This window comes from Salvelinus sp. IW2-2015, unplaced genomic scaffold (genome assembly GCF_002910315.2).
Source record: "Salvelinus sp. IW2-2015 unplaced genomic scaffold, ASM291031v2 Un_scaffold16511, whole genome shotgun sequence".
NCBI lineage: Eukaryota > Metazoa > Chordata > Actinopteri > Salmoniformes > Salmonidae > Salvelinus > Salvelinus sp. IW2-2015.
This window is the reverse complement of record NW_019957621.1, coordinates 42,718-58,538: the sequence shown is the minus strand read 5'-3', so window position 1 is coordinate 58,538 and position 15,821 is coordinate 42,718. Positions and strand designations below refer to the sequence as shown.

The window sequence follows — 15,821 nt, the reverse complement described above, 5'->3', positions numbered from 1 at the left end:
CAAGTTGGTGTTATTTTCATTGCTAGAATGGAATGGAAGAATGGAATTATTTTAACTTCGTTTACAGGACAAATTATATTAATAGGGTCCTGAGAATCTGAGTATTTAAAAAAAAATATATATATTTCACCTTTATTTAACCAGGTAGGCTAGTTGAGAACAAGTTCTCATTTGCAACTGTGACCTGGCCAAGATAAAGCATAGCAATTTGACACATACAACAACACAGAGTTACACATGGAATAAACAAAACATACAGTAGAAAAATAAGTCTATATACAATATGAGCAAATGAGGTGAGGTAAAGGTAAAAAAAGGCCATGGTGGGGAGGTAAATACAATATAGCAAGTAAAACACTGGAATGGTAGATTTGCAGTGGAAGAATGTGCAATGTTAATTTATGTATAAGTGTACATTATATAAAACATGTGTTTCCATATGTGTAGGCTTACTCATATCCAGTGTATTTTCCCATCTMTTCAGTGAGTGAGCGTTTCCATGTGTGTTTAGTTTCACTGAAAGTCAGTCCAACCCCKTCTGCCATGCCACCTGGCTCCTTGGTTGCACCGCCTTTCATGTAAGGCAGCCAATCAGATMTGTAGCTCAGCCAGCCATACTGGGTAACCATGGCAACCRCAGATTAACTTCCTGGACCATGTGATTTCATGGTTTTAAAATAGAAAAGAGCCAGTTGAGTGTGAGGTCGAGCACTCTTTTTGGACTATTAAGTCACAGGAGGCTACAGTATTAACTGCAACTCCTTTTTCAAGTCACACCATGAACTCAAGTCTTTTGATCAAACTACAAAAGGCAGTTTGATTTGAATCGAAAGCTCATTTAAAGATATGTCCAGTGTTACAAGTTGACTTTGAGAAAATCAAGTTCACTTCAGTTGGCTTTTGATCCGCAAGACAACAAGAGACCCATTGTTATAGAGCCAGACTGAGTGGTCTGGAAGAAGTCTTATCTTTGGCTAGATTCTTTACTTAATGTGCCAGAAGCCATGTCAACAATGACTTTAAAATATGAATTAGTAAAACCATAACGTCTGTTCTTTGGTAGACACTAAATAGATTTATTAGTAAAGGAATAGATCTGATATCATCAGTCTGTATGATGTCATTGTTGTATGCTACTTTGATTATCTTTCATTTCCGTTTGTTTGGCTTTACTGCAACACGGACATACTTGAGCTTTTACTGAAGCGGTACTGGGATTTAAATCTGATAGGCTACATGTGTATTTGTTTAGAGAGATGGGAGCTGACAGATGTGAAATAAGAAAATAGGTTAGGAACATAGAAAGTGGGAGGGGAGGTAAGGGGAGACAAAGAGAGGAAGAGAAGAGAGAGGGGAAAGGAGGTGGGATTGCAGCCATGGAGAGAGGAAATGCATGCTTTCTCCAGCAGCGGAAAATAGCCCAGCTGATGAGCCATCCGCAGAGAGAGGCACACAACGGATACTGACTGGGAGAGAAGGCAGTGAAAGACTGAGAGTGACCGAGTAACTTTGAGTTCAACAAAGATCCTGCCAAATTATTACCACATACTGTGTCCACACTKGCTTGGATACTTCAGAGTTCAGATTGAGAGCTACAGGCAGAGACGGAAGAGGAAGCGAGACGCCCCACTCTGTTTTTTTTCTGGTCCACTGAAATTCAATGATCTAAGGAGACCAGACCCAGCTGCTATTTCATTCACACCCAGTTAAGTAGACCGGAACTGACCTTTAAAAAAAAAATGGACTAAGCAAAGACAGTACAGTATGAAACTCTGTGGTGGTTTAGTTCACTCAGGCCACAGAGTTTCTATCTTCATTTGTCTACCATCTTTGCTACAGGGAGCCGGAGAGGGAGGAACTGACCGAGCCAGCGAGAGAGTTAAAGAGAGACGGGACAGCAGGGGAGGACAGCAACAGGGTAACGGCAACAGATTAGGGCACCAAATAAGGCAGAGCGAGTATCCAGACACCAAGGAGGGGAAATGGAAGAGAACATGTTGTGAAATGCACCATGAGGCTCTGCTAGGCTCAGGCTGAGAGCAGTGTCGGGCGTGTGCCTGGAGATTCCATGTGGTCAGTGGGATAGACTTGACTGGCAGGGTTACCTCACCGCAGAGTGCCGTGGTTGGGTGTGAAAGGGGCAGGGCTCTGGGGACAACATGGCACGCTATTTGCTCTGCTGGGGGGGCGGGGCTTTGGAAGACGGGTACCTGTATGCCCCCTACCCAGCCATCTACCGGTGAGTTCCCCACTGTACCATACCTACATCCGTCTGTCTGTCAGAGGTGTGTGGACCTCGACAATGTTATGGACAGCAGAGGTTGACTTTATCATGTGTTTTTTACATTTTGTTAAGAATGGTCTAATGTTATGAAATCAATGTGAGCTGATTATCTGTGTTGCTGTGACTCCTAGCTGGCTGGACAGTGTTATACAGTGTCTGGTAAGAAATGGGTGATGTACATTACATTGATGTACAGGGTGAGCGTGACAGTGTGTGTTCCGAGAAGCTATGTGGCACTTCATGGTGTTATTGATGGCGTGATTAATACCTGTTGGCTCGGGTCCCTACGCACCTACAGTGTTCTTAGCTCAGCTAGCAAAGGCTTGGCTTCACCTAGGAGGGGGGGGGGGGGGGGGGGTTCTTCAGTTACTATAATAACCTAGAACCAAAGAAGTTATAGAATGGTTACGTTGTCCATGGGCCATGTGTTGGTATTTGTCCAATAATTTCAKCTATTTTGCCATTTCCTGACCGGAGACTCGTCAACTGAATCAGCAACATAGATTCCTGTTTATTGCCTCTGTATATAAACTGTAGCGCCTAGATTCTTGCTCTGTGTAGAATGCGAAATTGAATTCTTGATTAGGGTGTATATTTTTGGTTTATTTTGAAATGTGTTGAGTGAAACCCCTTGACGTGACTCATCTGATTTTCCAGGGGGCTTTGGCTCTGAACTATCTGTACAGCAAGAGCAAAAMCAGTTAATAATTCATAGCACAGATGGGAACTGGGATATAAGCTCTAAGATATTTCCTAACAGGGGAAGCAATGTGACTCCTTCAAGTAGGCCTAATAACTTCCACAAACAACTCTCAGTGCCTGTTGGGGGGAAATGTGTGTGYGTATATGTTTTAACATGCGTAGACGAATACTAACTTTCCAAGATTCTTTGTAGCTGTGGTATCTTACAGTGAATACATGATCTTATATGCTGTGTCATCTTTAGTGACTGTGGAATGTGTTGCCTGGAGAAAAAGGGCAATTCAACAAAGTGAGAGACATCAGTTTTCACTCTGCAGCCTGGATGCTATTCAGTAGCCACATACACTCATCACTCTTGTTGCTGCTCTGTTCTATAGCAAAGTCAGAGCAAATATATCAGAGAACATGTAACTCCCATTGTTCAGCTTACTTTGGTTATCTTTTAGATGTCATAGCTTCAACTGGAGCTTTGTATGTCCGTCTTAGTTGGAGGGTTTCTTCTCAGTGGTGATATGTTGTCAGCCCTTGTCAACAAAGGCAAGACGGAGCACTTTCTCAGTGTCTGTGGAGTGTGTGTTGACTGCTCTCATGATGCGGCACAACCAGTTCATGAWACTGCTGTTTCGGGGACATAAGATGTCTGTTTGCGATAGAGACAATTTGTATAACTTTACAACCAACTTTACAATCGACTGTAAAGTTAAGGACATAACCTGGTAATATAAAGGCCGAAGGCTGTGGTCTGATTTAAATGTTGAGACTTTTCTATAGAGCTCCATGGACGCTGTTGAATGAAATGTCCACCGGCCACTCCTGCTAGTGTCCCAAAAGAACAGAGTCTCCGCCGCCACACCCTGGAAAATAAGTCTGGGAGTCTTTCTCTCACCCTTTCTGTGGAGGAGTGGATCATAAACCCATTGTTTTAAGAATAAACAAACTCAGCCCCCTGCTACTTATCTCCGCACCCACCTCCTCTGTCAGAGGGGGTGACCCAAAGGGCCGGTGGAATAAACCAAACACAACCAACAAACAGGGGTGTTCTATATCCTGAGATAGGTTGCTTCCTTGCCGTGGAGGTCTGAAAGGAGTAATGCGTTTGAGGAGGAACTCTCTTGGCTTAAAGCAAGGTGGACTACTAACCAAAGGACCATGCTGTTAATTCGGTACAGATTACTTCATCTTATCTAGATGGGGATTCACCCACTGTAAATGCATGGGCATTTCTGCTATGAATGGATGTAACTCTCTACCATGTTGTTGTAGGAAGGACTTGCTGACAGTTCCATCCAAGCTCTGAAAGGAGCTCTGATTTTTACTTTCTCAAATGTCTGCAGAGACATAAGTTTAACTTTAGTCAATTTGCTTTGTGACTATCGTGGGTGTAGTTTGTAGACGCAAATGGAAATGTTTAACCTTTTTGAAACTCTCTTTTTATAGAGAATTTCAAATTTGGAGAATGAATTGACATGATGGTGATTTACCCTTTCCATACATGACTCATATCATTGCATACAGATTTTCCACTAGGAAAGAGCTTATTAGTAAAGCACTGTGCATGATCTTTATTCTAGAAATTCTCCAGCCCATTTACATTTCAGAAGTGCAATAAATGGAGCATCCTTTTAGACACAACCAAAAGCACTGACATTTTCTGGTAACTTTTTTTTTCTTTTTTCCATTTGATTAATAACAGTGTAGTTGGGTATAATCATTTGCAATCCACGCATGTTATGAGCTGTAGAAGAACATTCATGCACAGAACCCTTTTGATGTTGTTCAGAAATGGAGAGAGTCCTATGGGAGGGGTCATGTTTAGATACTACTGTGAATAGACATGTTAATACTAACCCATTCTATACTATTAATAAGAGCCTGAAGCTGAAGTGGCTGGAAATAAACAAATTCAGCTGCATGTTATGAGTGAAAGCAATGCGGAGCAATGGAGAAAATCGACGGGTGTTTCCCTTGGAGACAATGGATTTAATACTAGAGTTTATCTCTGTGTACTGCATGTTAAAATAGATGGAAGTTGAAAGGCTTGTATGGTTATAATACAGCTACATGGTTGGAATAGTGATTCTGTTACAATTAGCTATATCATGCCAAGTATGGAAGGGCTGTGTGCCCACTTCCCATGACAATAACCTTGGCACCTGCTAGACAACTGATTATAAATATGGCACCTGCCAGTGCCAACCGTCTTCTTTACTATGTGCCAAGACAGTTTGACACCGACAGTTTTATTATTATACAGTTGGCAAAAGGTAATACAAYCGAATTCGAGACAGACCCAAACCTGTCCCGTATAATCTCCTCTTGTCATCTGTCAGGGAGAAGCCAGGCCACCGGGCTCCAGACCCGTTCCCACAGCAGGACGTGGGCGAGCACTTGGTCCTGGGCAGCACAGAGTCCCTGGCCAACGGAAACAAGGCTGACCTGCAGGCTGCCAAGCGCCTGGCCAAACGCCTGTTCAACCTGGATGGCTTCAGGAAGTCTGACGTGGCCAGGCACCTCAGCAAGAAGTGAGTTTACTGGAACACTACATTTAGGATATGTGTGTGTGTGTGTGTGTGTGTGCGCGCAGTGGTGTAAAAATACTTTAAAATCAAATTTCATTGGTCACATTTTTAGCAGATGTTATTGCGGGTGTAGCAAAATGCTTGTGTTCCTAGCTCTTAACAGGGCAGGAGTATCTAACAATACACACATCTAAAATAATGGAATTAAGAAATATATAACTATTAGGACGAGCAATGTTGGAGGGCCGTTGACTGAAATASAGTAGAATAGAATACAGTATATACATATAAGATGAGTAAAGCAGTATGTAAACATTATTAAAGTGGCTAGTGATTCCATGTATATAGGGCAGCAGCCTCTAAGGTGCAGGGTTGTGGTACCGGGTGATAGCCGGCTAGTGATGGCTATTTTAAGTCTGATGGCCTTGAGATAGAAGTTATTTTTCAGTCTCTCGGTCCCAGCTTTGATTCACCTGTACTGACCTCGCCTTCTGGATGATAGCGGGGTGAACAGGCAGTGGCTCGGGTGGTTGTTGTCCTTGATGATCTTTTTGGCCTTCCTGTGACATCGGGTGCTGTAGGTGTCCTGGAGGGCAGTCCGCACCAGCCTCTGGAGAGCCCTGCAGTTGCGGGCGGTGCAGTTGCCGTACCAGGCTGTGATCCAGCCCGACAGGATGCTCTCAATTGTGCATCTGTAAGASCCACATTTCTTCAGCCTCCTGAGGTTGATGAGGTGCTGTTGTGCCTTTTTCACCACACTGTGTGGGTGGACCATTTCAGATTGTACTACTTAAGTTGTTTTTTGTACTATCTGTACTTAATTATTTATATATTTTTTACAACATTTTCCTTGACACCAATGTTCCAGGGCAGTTCCCCAGGGACTGCTGCACAGAATAAAAATCAGCCTGCACAAGATTGAACTTCACTCAACTTTCTAGAGTTTTCCCCGTTTGTTAACACTATTGTCAACGTTTCCCTTTACTGTGATGATTTTGATCGAATCAACGCAATATTAGCCACTTTCAATATAACATACATGAAAACAAGACTAACTATGCAAAAGATTTTGTTGTTGGCAGACTGCATCGGAGTAGGATTCTATTGCGACTCGGGGCCCTACTCTACACACTGGTGCGCCATAACCAATCAGAGCTGCAGTAGGCCTGTATGCAAATGACTCATTTCCATATATGGATTTGTGTCATTCACTTTGAACTGGATTGTTTTACAGCATGAGGTCACTATTATGATGTGCTTGTTTTGAGATCAAAGCCAGAGTTGCATGTAGCCTTGTGTGCACATTTTGTTTATACTCTTTGCTATATAGTGAGTTATTAGCCCAGTTATAGCTAATTTGTACATTTTCTAGCCATCTTTGAAAAGCGAGTCAGGTAAAGAGTTTTTTTGTCTTAAAGGGGCAGTGTTCTATTTTGAGACGAGCTTAAATAACCTAAGTAGCCATAGGCAGAGGGTAGCATAACTTGTCTTATTCTCTGTAATAATGGTATGGGAATAATAATGCATTTTTTTTGGTAAAGTGGTTTCTTGCATCAAACAAGACAACAAAATGTTCAGTTACCTCCTTGTCTGAAGGACAAGTGGATAAACAGGTTAATGTCAAGCCCTGCATGTTTTTTTCAGTCTCATGGAATGTAGGCTTACATTGAACACCACACATTGGCTGCTACTGTAGGCTGAATGATAGAACAACTCTGATATGGCGGACTCACTAAACACAAATGCGTCATTTGTAAATTGTTGGAGTGTCCCCCTGACTATCGATAAATAAATAAAAACAAGAAAATTGTGCCGTCTGGTTTGCTTAGTATAAGGAATTAGAAATGATTTATACTTTTACTTTTGATACATAAGTATATTTTAACAATTACATTTACTTTTGATACTTAAATATATTTAAAACCAAATACTTTTACTCAAGTAGTATTTTACTGGGTGACTTTCACTTGAGTCATTTTCTAATAAGGTATCTTTTATTTTTACTCAAGTATGACAATTGGGTACTTTTTCCACCACTGTGTGTGTGGTGCGTATTCTTGTGTGTGTTGCTTAATACAATATATACAGTTGAAGTCGGAAGTTGACATACACTTAGGTTGGAGTCATTAAAACTCGTTTTCCAACCACTCCACAAATTTCTTGTTAACAAACTATAGTTTTGGCAAGTTGGTTAGGACATCTACTTTGTGCATGACACAAGTAATTTTCCAACAATTGTTTACAGACAGATTATTTCACTTATTATTCACTGTATCACAATTCCAGTGGGTCAGAAGTTTACATACACTAAGTTGACTGTGCCTTTTAAACAGCTTGGAAAATTCCAGAAAATGATGTCATGGCTTCAGAAGCTTCKGATAGGCTAATTTACATAATTTGAGTCAATTGGATGTGTACCTGTGGATGTATTTCAAGGCCTACCTTCAAACTCAGTGCCTCTTTGTTTGACATCATGGGAAAATCAAAAGAAGTCAGCCATGACCTCCTAAAAACATTGTAGACCTCCAAGTCTGGTTCATCCTTGGGACTAATTTCCAAACACCTGAAGGTACCATGTTCATCTGTACAAACAATAGTACGCAAGTATAAACACCATGGGACAACGCAGCCGTCATACCGCTCAGGAAGGAGACGTGTTCTGTCTCCTGGAGATGAACGTACTTTGGTGAGAAAAGTGCAAATCAATCCCAGAACAACAGCAAAGGACCTTGTGAAGATGCTGAAGGAAACAGGTACAAAAGTATCTATATCCATAGTAAAACGAGTCCTATATCGGCATAACCTGAAAGGCCACTCAGCAAGGAAGAAGCCACTGCTCCAAAACCGCCATAAAAAAGCCAGACTACGGTTTGCAACTGCACATGGGGACAAAAAGTAATTTTGGAGAAATGTCCTCTGGTCTGATGAAAAATAGAACTGTTTGGCCATAATGACCATCGTTATGTTTTGAGGAAAAAGGGGGAGGCTTGCAAGCCGAAGAACCCCATCCCAACCGTGAAGCACGGGGGTGACAGCATCATGTTGTGGGGGTGCTTTGCTGCAGGAGGGACTGGTGCACTTCACAAAATAGATGGCATCATGAGGAAAGAAAATTATGTGGATATATTGAAGCAACATCTCAAGACATCAGTCAGGAAGTTAAAGCTTGGTTGCAAATGGGTCTTCCAAATGGGCAATGACCCCAAGCATACTTCCAACGTTGTGGCAAAATGGCTTAAGGACAACAAAGTCAAGGTATTGGAGTGGCCATTACAAAGCCCTGACCTCAATCCCATAGTAAATGTGTGGGCAGAACTGAAAGTGTGTGCGAGCAAGGAGGCCTACAAACCAGACTCAGTTACACCAGCTCTGTCAGGAGGAATGGGCCAAAATTCACCCAACTTATTGTGGAAGGCTACCCGAAATGTTTGACCGACGTTAAACAATTTAAATGCAATGTTGCCAAATACTAATTGAGTGTATATACACTTCTGACCCACTGGGAATGTGATGAAAGAAATTAAAGCTGAAATAAATAATTCGCTCTACTATTATTCTGAAATTTCACATTAAAATAAAGTGGTGATCCTAACTGACCTAAGACAGGGATTTTTTACTAGGATTAAATGTCAGGAATTGTGAAAAACTGAGTTTAAATGTATTTGGCTAAGGTGTATGTAAACTTCCGACTTCAAATGTAGTTACAGTAAAATACTTTTGATATCTTTGGTTTGACCGGTCTAATTGTCTGTATCTTGTCATTCTGCAGTAATGAGTTTAGTCGGATGGTGGCAGAGGAATATCTCAGTTACTTCAACTTCTCAGGCCTTACTATTGACCAGGCAATACGGTGAGATCTCTTTCAGTGGAAAGGGTCAAAATATGTAGCATAATGTCCAAGTGATTTATTTATTTGTTCTTTCATTGAATAGTGAACACTCACAATGCTGTATGTCTTCCACAGAGCCTTCCTGAGGGAGTTTGCCCTCATGGGAGAGACACAAGAGAGGGAGCGAGTGCTGGCCCACTTCTCTAGGAGATATCTACAATGCAACCCCAATGCAATACCTTCTGAAGGTTAGACCGGTTGAATGCACGCACGTGTACATGTATTTGTGTGTGTGTGTGTGTATGTGTACATGTATGTCCACACAGACATTTGTTCAAGTTGTTACAGTTTTAAGGCTGTTAAAGAACACATATTATCGATATACTGTGTGCCACTGTGGGGCACTCTTACGCTGATATTGCATTAGAACTCACTGAAACATCTCSCGCTCTCTCTCTCTCCCTGTTCCAGACAGTGTCCACACTCTGACCTGTGCCCTGATGCTGCTCAATACAGACCTGCATGGCCACGTGAGTACCTGTGGGTGAGCCAGGGACTAGAGAGCTGTGGAGGGAATGTGGGTAAAGAGTTGGAAGTTTTCTGGTCGAAAAGATAGACCATTGGCTTGAGCAGGAAAACCACTGGGCCCTGGTTATAGCTTCTAAATGTGTAACCTATACGCTATAAAACGTCAATACAGACCTAAAGTTGTCCTTCGATGGGTCCTTAAGCAGACAGTGTGAGTAATGGTGCTTATTTTCTCCTTCCTCAGAATATTGGCAAAAAGATGTCCATTCTGCAGTTCATCAGCAACTTGGAAGGACTAAATGATGGAAAAGATTTTCCTAGAGAACTGCTCAAGGTCTGTTGAATTAGTTAAAATATACAGTAGAAACTAATATAACTAGATGTGTTGAACCAGGCGTGCGCACAAACACACATGCACACAGTGGGACCCTTGGTTTAGCTGCAGGACCTTAATTTGACCACATGATCTCTTGATATCTATGATCCAGTTTCAGTCAGTCTGTTGAGAAAACAGTTTTTTTCCAACCYAGATTGTTGGTTGACATCAGAGTAAGTTACTCCACTGACTGGCAAGCATGCTCAGACGATATCGAGAGATGCATGTCCTGAAAGCTGTCAGAGAGACGTAATGTTTCTCACCCTCAGATAGATGTGTTCTTTTACATGCGTGATCCAGCATTACGTATTTTCTCCCTGTTGTAGTGGACAGGGCTTTCTGTCTTTTATAAAGGATTTGAATGTGATCTGTTGAGCACCTCTGAGCTGTTAACAGCACCATATTGTGTAGATCAGAGAGAGAGTCAACATGTTCTACCTTCCACCCTCTCACTCTCTGCCTCACTCCTGTGAACAGCATCACCTCCTACTCCCTTGTTTTCATCTCCCTCCCTCCCTCCTTCCTGTGTTTTTCAGAGTCTCTTACTCATTCTGTTACAAATCATATCACCGCATGGCAGAACATTTTCCATCTGCCTGCTTCTGTTCTTCCCTCGTTTTCCATTTCATGTATGAAGTGCATCTTTTTCTCTCCCTAATTGCTCCTTTGCTCTCTGTCTGTGATATGTGTGATATGTGTTGTGTTCCTACCTTTCTGTTCCACCTACCTCTGTGGGAGCTCATCCCAGCTGCCCACAGAGATGACCAAGCTTTGTTCCTCCTCAGAGTCTCTGTTAACTATTCATATCACAGCTGAGATATCACAATGATGAAATATTAGAGAACGCTCAGCAATCTACCTTTTGTTTGTCTGTTCTATTGGTGCAGAGAGAGGAGGCTCCTACAGTACAGTAGTCAATGGGGCAGGGATCATATGGTAAATTACTGGTGACGGGTGAGAGGGAGGACAGGCCTCTTGGTAAATGGGAATTTGGCTGTCACATGGTGCCGCCTGCTGTGACGAGCGTTTTGTCATGGCATTATCAGACAGGCGTTACAAATCACTCTGTCTTTCTCACTCGCTGCTTCCTCCCTTTCTCTTTCTCTGTCTCTTTCTTCCATATTATTCTCCATATCCTCTCTTTTCATAACCTTGTTGTCAGTGTTTTGTGTACAGTGCGAGTAATGTTAATGTGTCTGTCTGGGCGGTGATTATGCAAGGTATGCTAATGCAGACAGTGTGGTGTATGAAAATATATGCACTCMMTAYTAAGTCACYCTGGATAAGAGTGTCTGCTAAATGACTAAAAAGTCAARTGTAAAAAAAGAAGTGTACATTTCCACRTTTTTCTCTGGGTGTCAAGGGAATAGTTCTCTGTTGCTGTGGCGCATATTAACACAACTCACTACAGTGGAGAGGTTCACTTTGCTTCCTACAATCAGCATGTAACACTGTTCAGTTACTGTCATAGGAAACATAAACAGTGAGTGTATTGACATAACGAGTCTGTGTTCATTGAGCTCACTTTGTGAATGGAGATTTKTATTTTATTTCACCTTTATTTAACCAGGTAGGCCAGTTGAGAACAAGTTCTCATTTACAACTGCGACCTGGCCAAGATAAAGCAAAGCAGTGCGACAAAATCAACAGARTTACACATGGGATAAACAAACGTACAGTCAATAACACAATAGAAAAATCTGTATACAGTGTGTGTGCAAATGAAGTAAGGAGGTAAGGCAATAAATAGGCCAATAGTGGCTAAGTAATTACAATTTAGCAATTCCCACTGGAGTGATATATGTGAAGATGAGGATGTACAAGTAGAAATACTGGTGTGCAAAAGAGCAGAAAAATAAAAGCAAATATGGGGATGAGGGAGGTAGTTGGATGGCCTATTTACAGATGGGCTGTGTACAGCTGCAGCGATCAGTAAGCTGCTCTGACAGCTGACRCTTAAAGTTAGTGAGGGAGATACAAGTCTCCAATTTCAGTGATTTTTGCAGTTTGTTCTAGTCATTGGCTAGATGAGTCAAGTTCTCTAGTCAAGAGAACTGGAAGGAAAGGCGGCCAAAGAAGGTGTTGGCTTTGGGGATGACCTGAGAAATATACCTGCTGGAGCATATGCTACAGGTGGGTGTTGCTATGGTGACCAGTGAGCTGAGATAAGGCGGAGCTTTACCTAGCAAAGACTTATAGATGACCTGGAACCAGTGGGTTTGGCAACGAATATGTAGCGAGGACCAGCCAACSGGAGCATACAGGTCGCAGGTCGCAGTGGTGAGTAGTATATGGTGACAAAACAGATGGCACTGTGATAGACTGCATCCAATTTGCTGAGTAGAGTGTTGGAGGCTATTTTGTAAATGACATTGCCGAAGTCAAGGATCGGTAGGATAGTCAGTTTTACAAGGGTATGTTTGGCAGCATGAGTGAAGGAGGCTTTGTTGCGAAATAGGAAGCCAATTCTAGATTTAACTTTGGACTTTGGAGATGCTTAATGTGAGTCTGGAAGGAGAGTTTACAGTCTAGCCAGACACTTAGGTATTTGTAGTTGTCCACATATTCTAAGTCAGAACCGTCCCGAGTAGTGATGCTAGTCGGGCGGGCAGGTGCGGGCAGCGATCGGTTGAAGAGCATGCATTTCGTTTTACTAGCATTTTAAGAGCAGTTTGAGGCCACGGAAGGAGTGTTGTATGGCGTTAAGCTCGTTTGGAGGTTTGTTAGCACAGTGTCCAAAGAAGGGCCAGAACTATACAGAATGKTGTCGTCTGTGTAGAGGTGGATCAAAGAATCACCCGCAGCAAGAGCGACATCATTGATATATACAGAGAAAAGAGTCGGCCCGAGAATTGAACCCTGTGGCACCCCCATAGAGACTGCCAGAGGTCCAGACAACAGGCCCTCCGATTTGACACACTGAACTCTATCTGAGAAGTAGTTAGTGAACCAGGTGAGGCAGTCATTAGATAAACCAAGGCTGTTGAGTCTGCCAATAAGAATACGGTGATTGACATAGTCGAAAGCCTTGGCCAGGTTGATGAAGACGGCTGCACAGTACAGTGGATCATAGTGGGTCAATCAATTTCATTTTAAAATATGTCCCGACCCAATACTGGGAAACGGACCAGGAATATCCACTTCAATGGGATAGATTGATCAGATAAATTTTAGGGCAGTTTGATTTTAAATAATCTGCCCAATCCCAAAACAACCACTGCCCCTACCTTATATGCAGTTATATAGATCTGAAAAGATTGGATCGGTATAAGCAGTATGGCAATGGCTCCACCTTACCCTCTAGGCTAGGTATCCTATYCAAAGCTTTCAAGTCAATTTGATGCAGAGAAATTTGACTCGGGCAAAAAACTGTGTACGGGTAAGAAGTAAAGCCCTGTCAACATGATTTACTCCTTTGTGTTTTAGCCCCCGTCATCCTCTAAGACCGCTTCTCCTTTTCATTTGGGGCTGGATGGAATAGCACCCCTGTATGCATGTCAACCCCCTACCATCCCAGTCGGCTGACCAGACTGAGAGATCTTTTTCTGACAGGCTACCTTCCAGAGGATTATTTTCCTCAGTGACCTGGAAATGTTAGCTCTCAATCAGGAGTTATGATTATTTTGGTGTGTGTGTACAGTGTGTGTGTGTGTTTTGCAATGAGTTTCTGTTTAATGGTTTTACATTATGTTCTATACATTGCTCATCCCATAGGTCATCATTTTCTGTCCTTTTTGTATAGCCTACATCTCAGCCCACAAATTAGTAGCATTATCTGGAAGGCAGATTTCTTCCAAAGACTATTACTTACTGTATTAGAAAGGCACCATTGTTTCATACTTGTCCCTGGACTGCACATTCCTTTCTTTTACACTGTTAGACTGGTGGAAATGGAGTGTGAAAAATACCTGCATTTTAAGAAAACAGTGATATGGAGGCAAATGATTGACACTAAAAGGAGGGAGGGATCTGAACAGAAACATGGACCGGGATTTGCTGCTCAGCCGGAGAGAAATGCGCATAGAGAGAGAGAGAGAGAGAGAGAGAGAGAGAGAGCTCTCGGGACTCATCATCCGCTTTCTTTTGTCACTGTGATTCAGTCTGTTTTTTTTTCCATCTGAAGCACACAGGGAAATAGAACAAGAGTTATTGAAAAGAGGGAGATGAAAGGAGTGCGAAGCACTGATGCAATTTTCTCTCCCGACTCGCATATAGAGGGGTTTTCGGAGGGAAATAAGAGATTGACGCATACGAAGGAGAAATAAGTGGATGTGTGAGAACCATTTCCAAGTTTGAAGACAAACCAGTAAAGAGGAGAGGATCCAGGAACGGAGAGAACAAAGAGAGAGAGAGAGAGAGAGAGAGGGAGAGGGGACCTGTTCAGTCCCTCATCATCAAGCCAAAAGCCTTTCATTTATTAGAGCGCAACAGGGTAGTCTGAGTCTGCAACATCTGTATTCTACTGCCTTGGATACAGCATCTGTATCGTCAAGCCTTGGATAATGTTGTTAGTTCCAATAGGACGTGCGGTGGTGTCAGTTTGAGGGTTTTCTTCGACAGCTTGCCTGTGAGTGAGTGGGTGGAATTCTTTCCCTCCACCCGCTCTATCTGGTTTGGTGTGAGTGTGTGTTGGTAGTGTATGTGTGTGCGCTGATGTATGTGTGGGTGAACTCAGTTGCTTGCTCACTGCTGTCTTATGGTTGCTATGATCGTCTAGTCATCCTTCGGCCTCGTTAACTGGGTTGTTGTTTACCTGTGTGTGTGTTTTGTGTGACTCTCTTGAGCATCATTAGTTGTTACGGAGTGTATGGTGGAGCTGTATGCATGCATGTATGTATGTACCAGCTCTTGAATAGCATGTTGGCAACTGCTTGACATCCTTCCAAAAAGACTTCCACCTTCATAGACTTGACGCAGAATAGTGCCACAGCAAGTGGCAGTTGCACACCACTGTTTCTCCATACATGCATAATGAATGCATATGGATCCATTATGCAGGAACTGAAGTCCCATCGGAGGGCTTGAGGCCCATGTTAACCTACATCAGTGGTTTCCTCAAAAGTCCAGTGAAGCGCAGTTCGTAAGACCGCGACCCCTGTTGTCAGTCACCAGTGACAAAGTGACTGTCTGCCTCTCTGTCTGTCTGACACCTCTGTTGAGAGTCACCTATTTGTCATTCTCCCTCTTTTTACCTTTTTAACTGAATCTCTACATTTTGGTGTTAAGCTTTGAAAGAGGCCATATACAGAATCTGTGGAGCCTTTGATCAACAGGAGAGATCCGGGATTATCTGGCTTTATCCATCCCTCCACCGTCTCTTCTCCTCTAGACCGCTCCTGTTGGTGCATTATCATGATTGGTGTAAACAGCATCCACTCTGATGGGCGGAATCGCTCCCGCTCTCTTTGCTCTGTGCGTGTTCGCCGGGACTTCCGAGTGATGGACCCCTTCCGCTACCCCCGCGCCCCTCGCTCTCGTTCCCTCAAACCCTTGTCCTTCCCTGACCTGCTGGGAAGGTCCCAGGATGGACAGAACCACCCACAGGCCCGCAAGAAGAAGGCACAGCTTGGAAAATGCAGGGTA

At 42.8% G+C, this 15,821-nt stretch overlaps 1 protein-coding gene across 4 annotated transcripts in view; it reads left to right on the top strand.

Annotated features, from left to right (window-relative positions):
* The window catches only part of LOC112080800 (PH and SEC7 domain-containing protein 1), a 45,122-nt gene that overhangs the window by 20,612 nt on the left and 8,689 nt on the right, over positions 1–15,821 (top strand). Inside the window, exons 1-6 of one of the 4 annotated variants that reach the window (XM_024146713.2) lie at positions 1,351–2,239; positions 5,317–5,508; positions 9,275–9,355; positions 9,470–9,582; positions 9,806–9,864; positions 10,107–10,196. In XM_024146713.2, coding sequence (XP_024002481.1) covers positions 2,160–2,239; positions 5,317–5,508; positions 9,275–9,355; positions 9,470–9,582; positions 9,806–9,864; positions 10,107–10,196 — 615 coding nt within the window. In that variant the 5' untranslated portion in view covers positions 1,351–2,159. Of the gene's footprint in view, positions 1–1,350; positions 2,240–5,316; positions 5,509–9,274; positions 9,356–9,469; positions 9,583–9,805; positions 9,865–10,106; positions 10,197–14,304; positions 15,819–15,821 lie in introns of those variants that run through there. The other 3 variants (XM_070442717.1, XM_024146712.2, XM_070442718.1) reach the window with 3 other exon arrangements.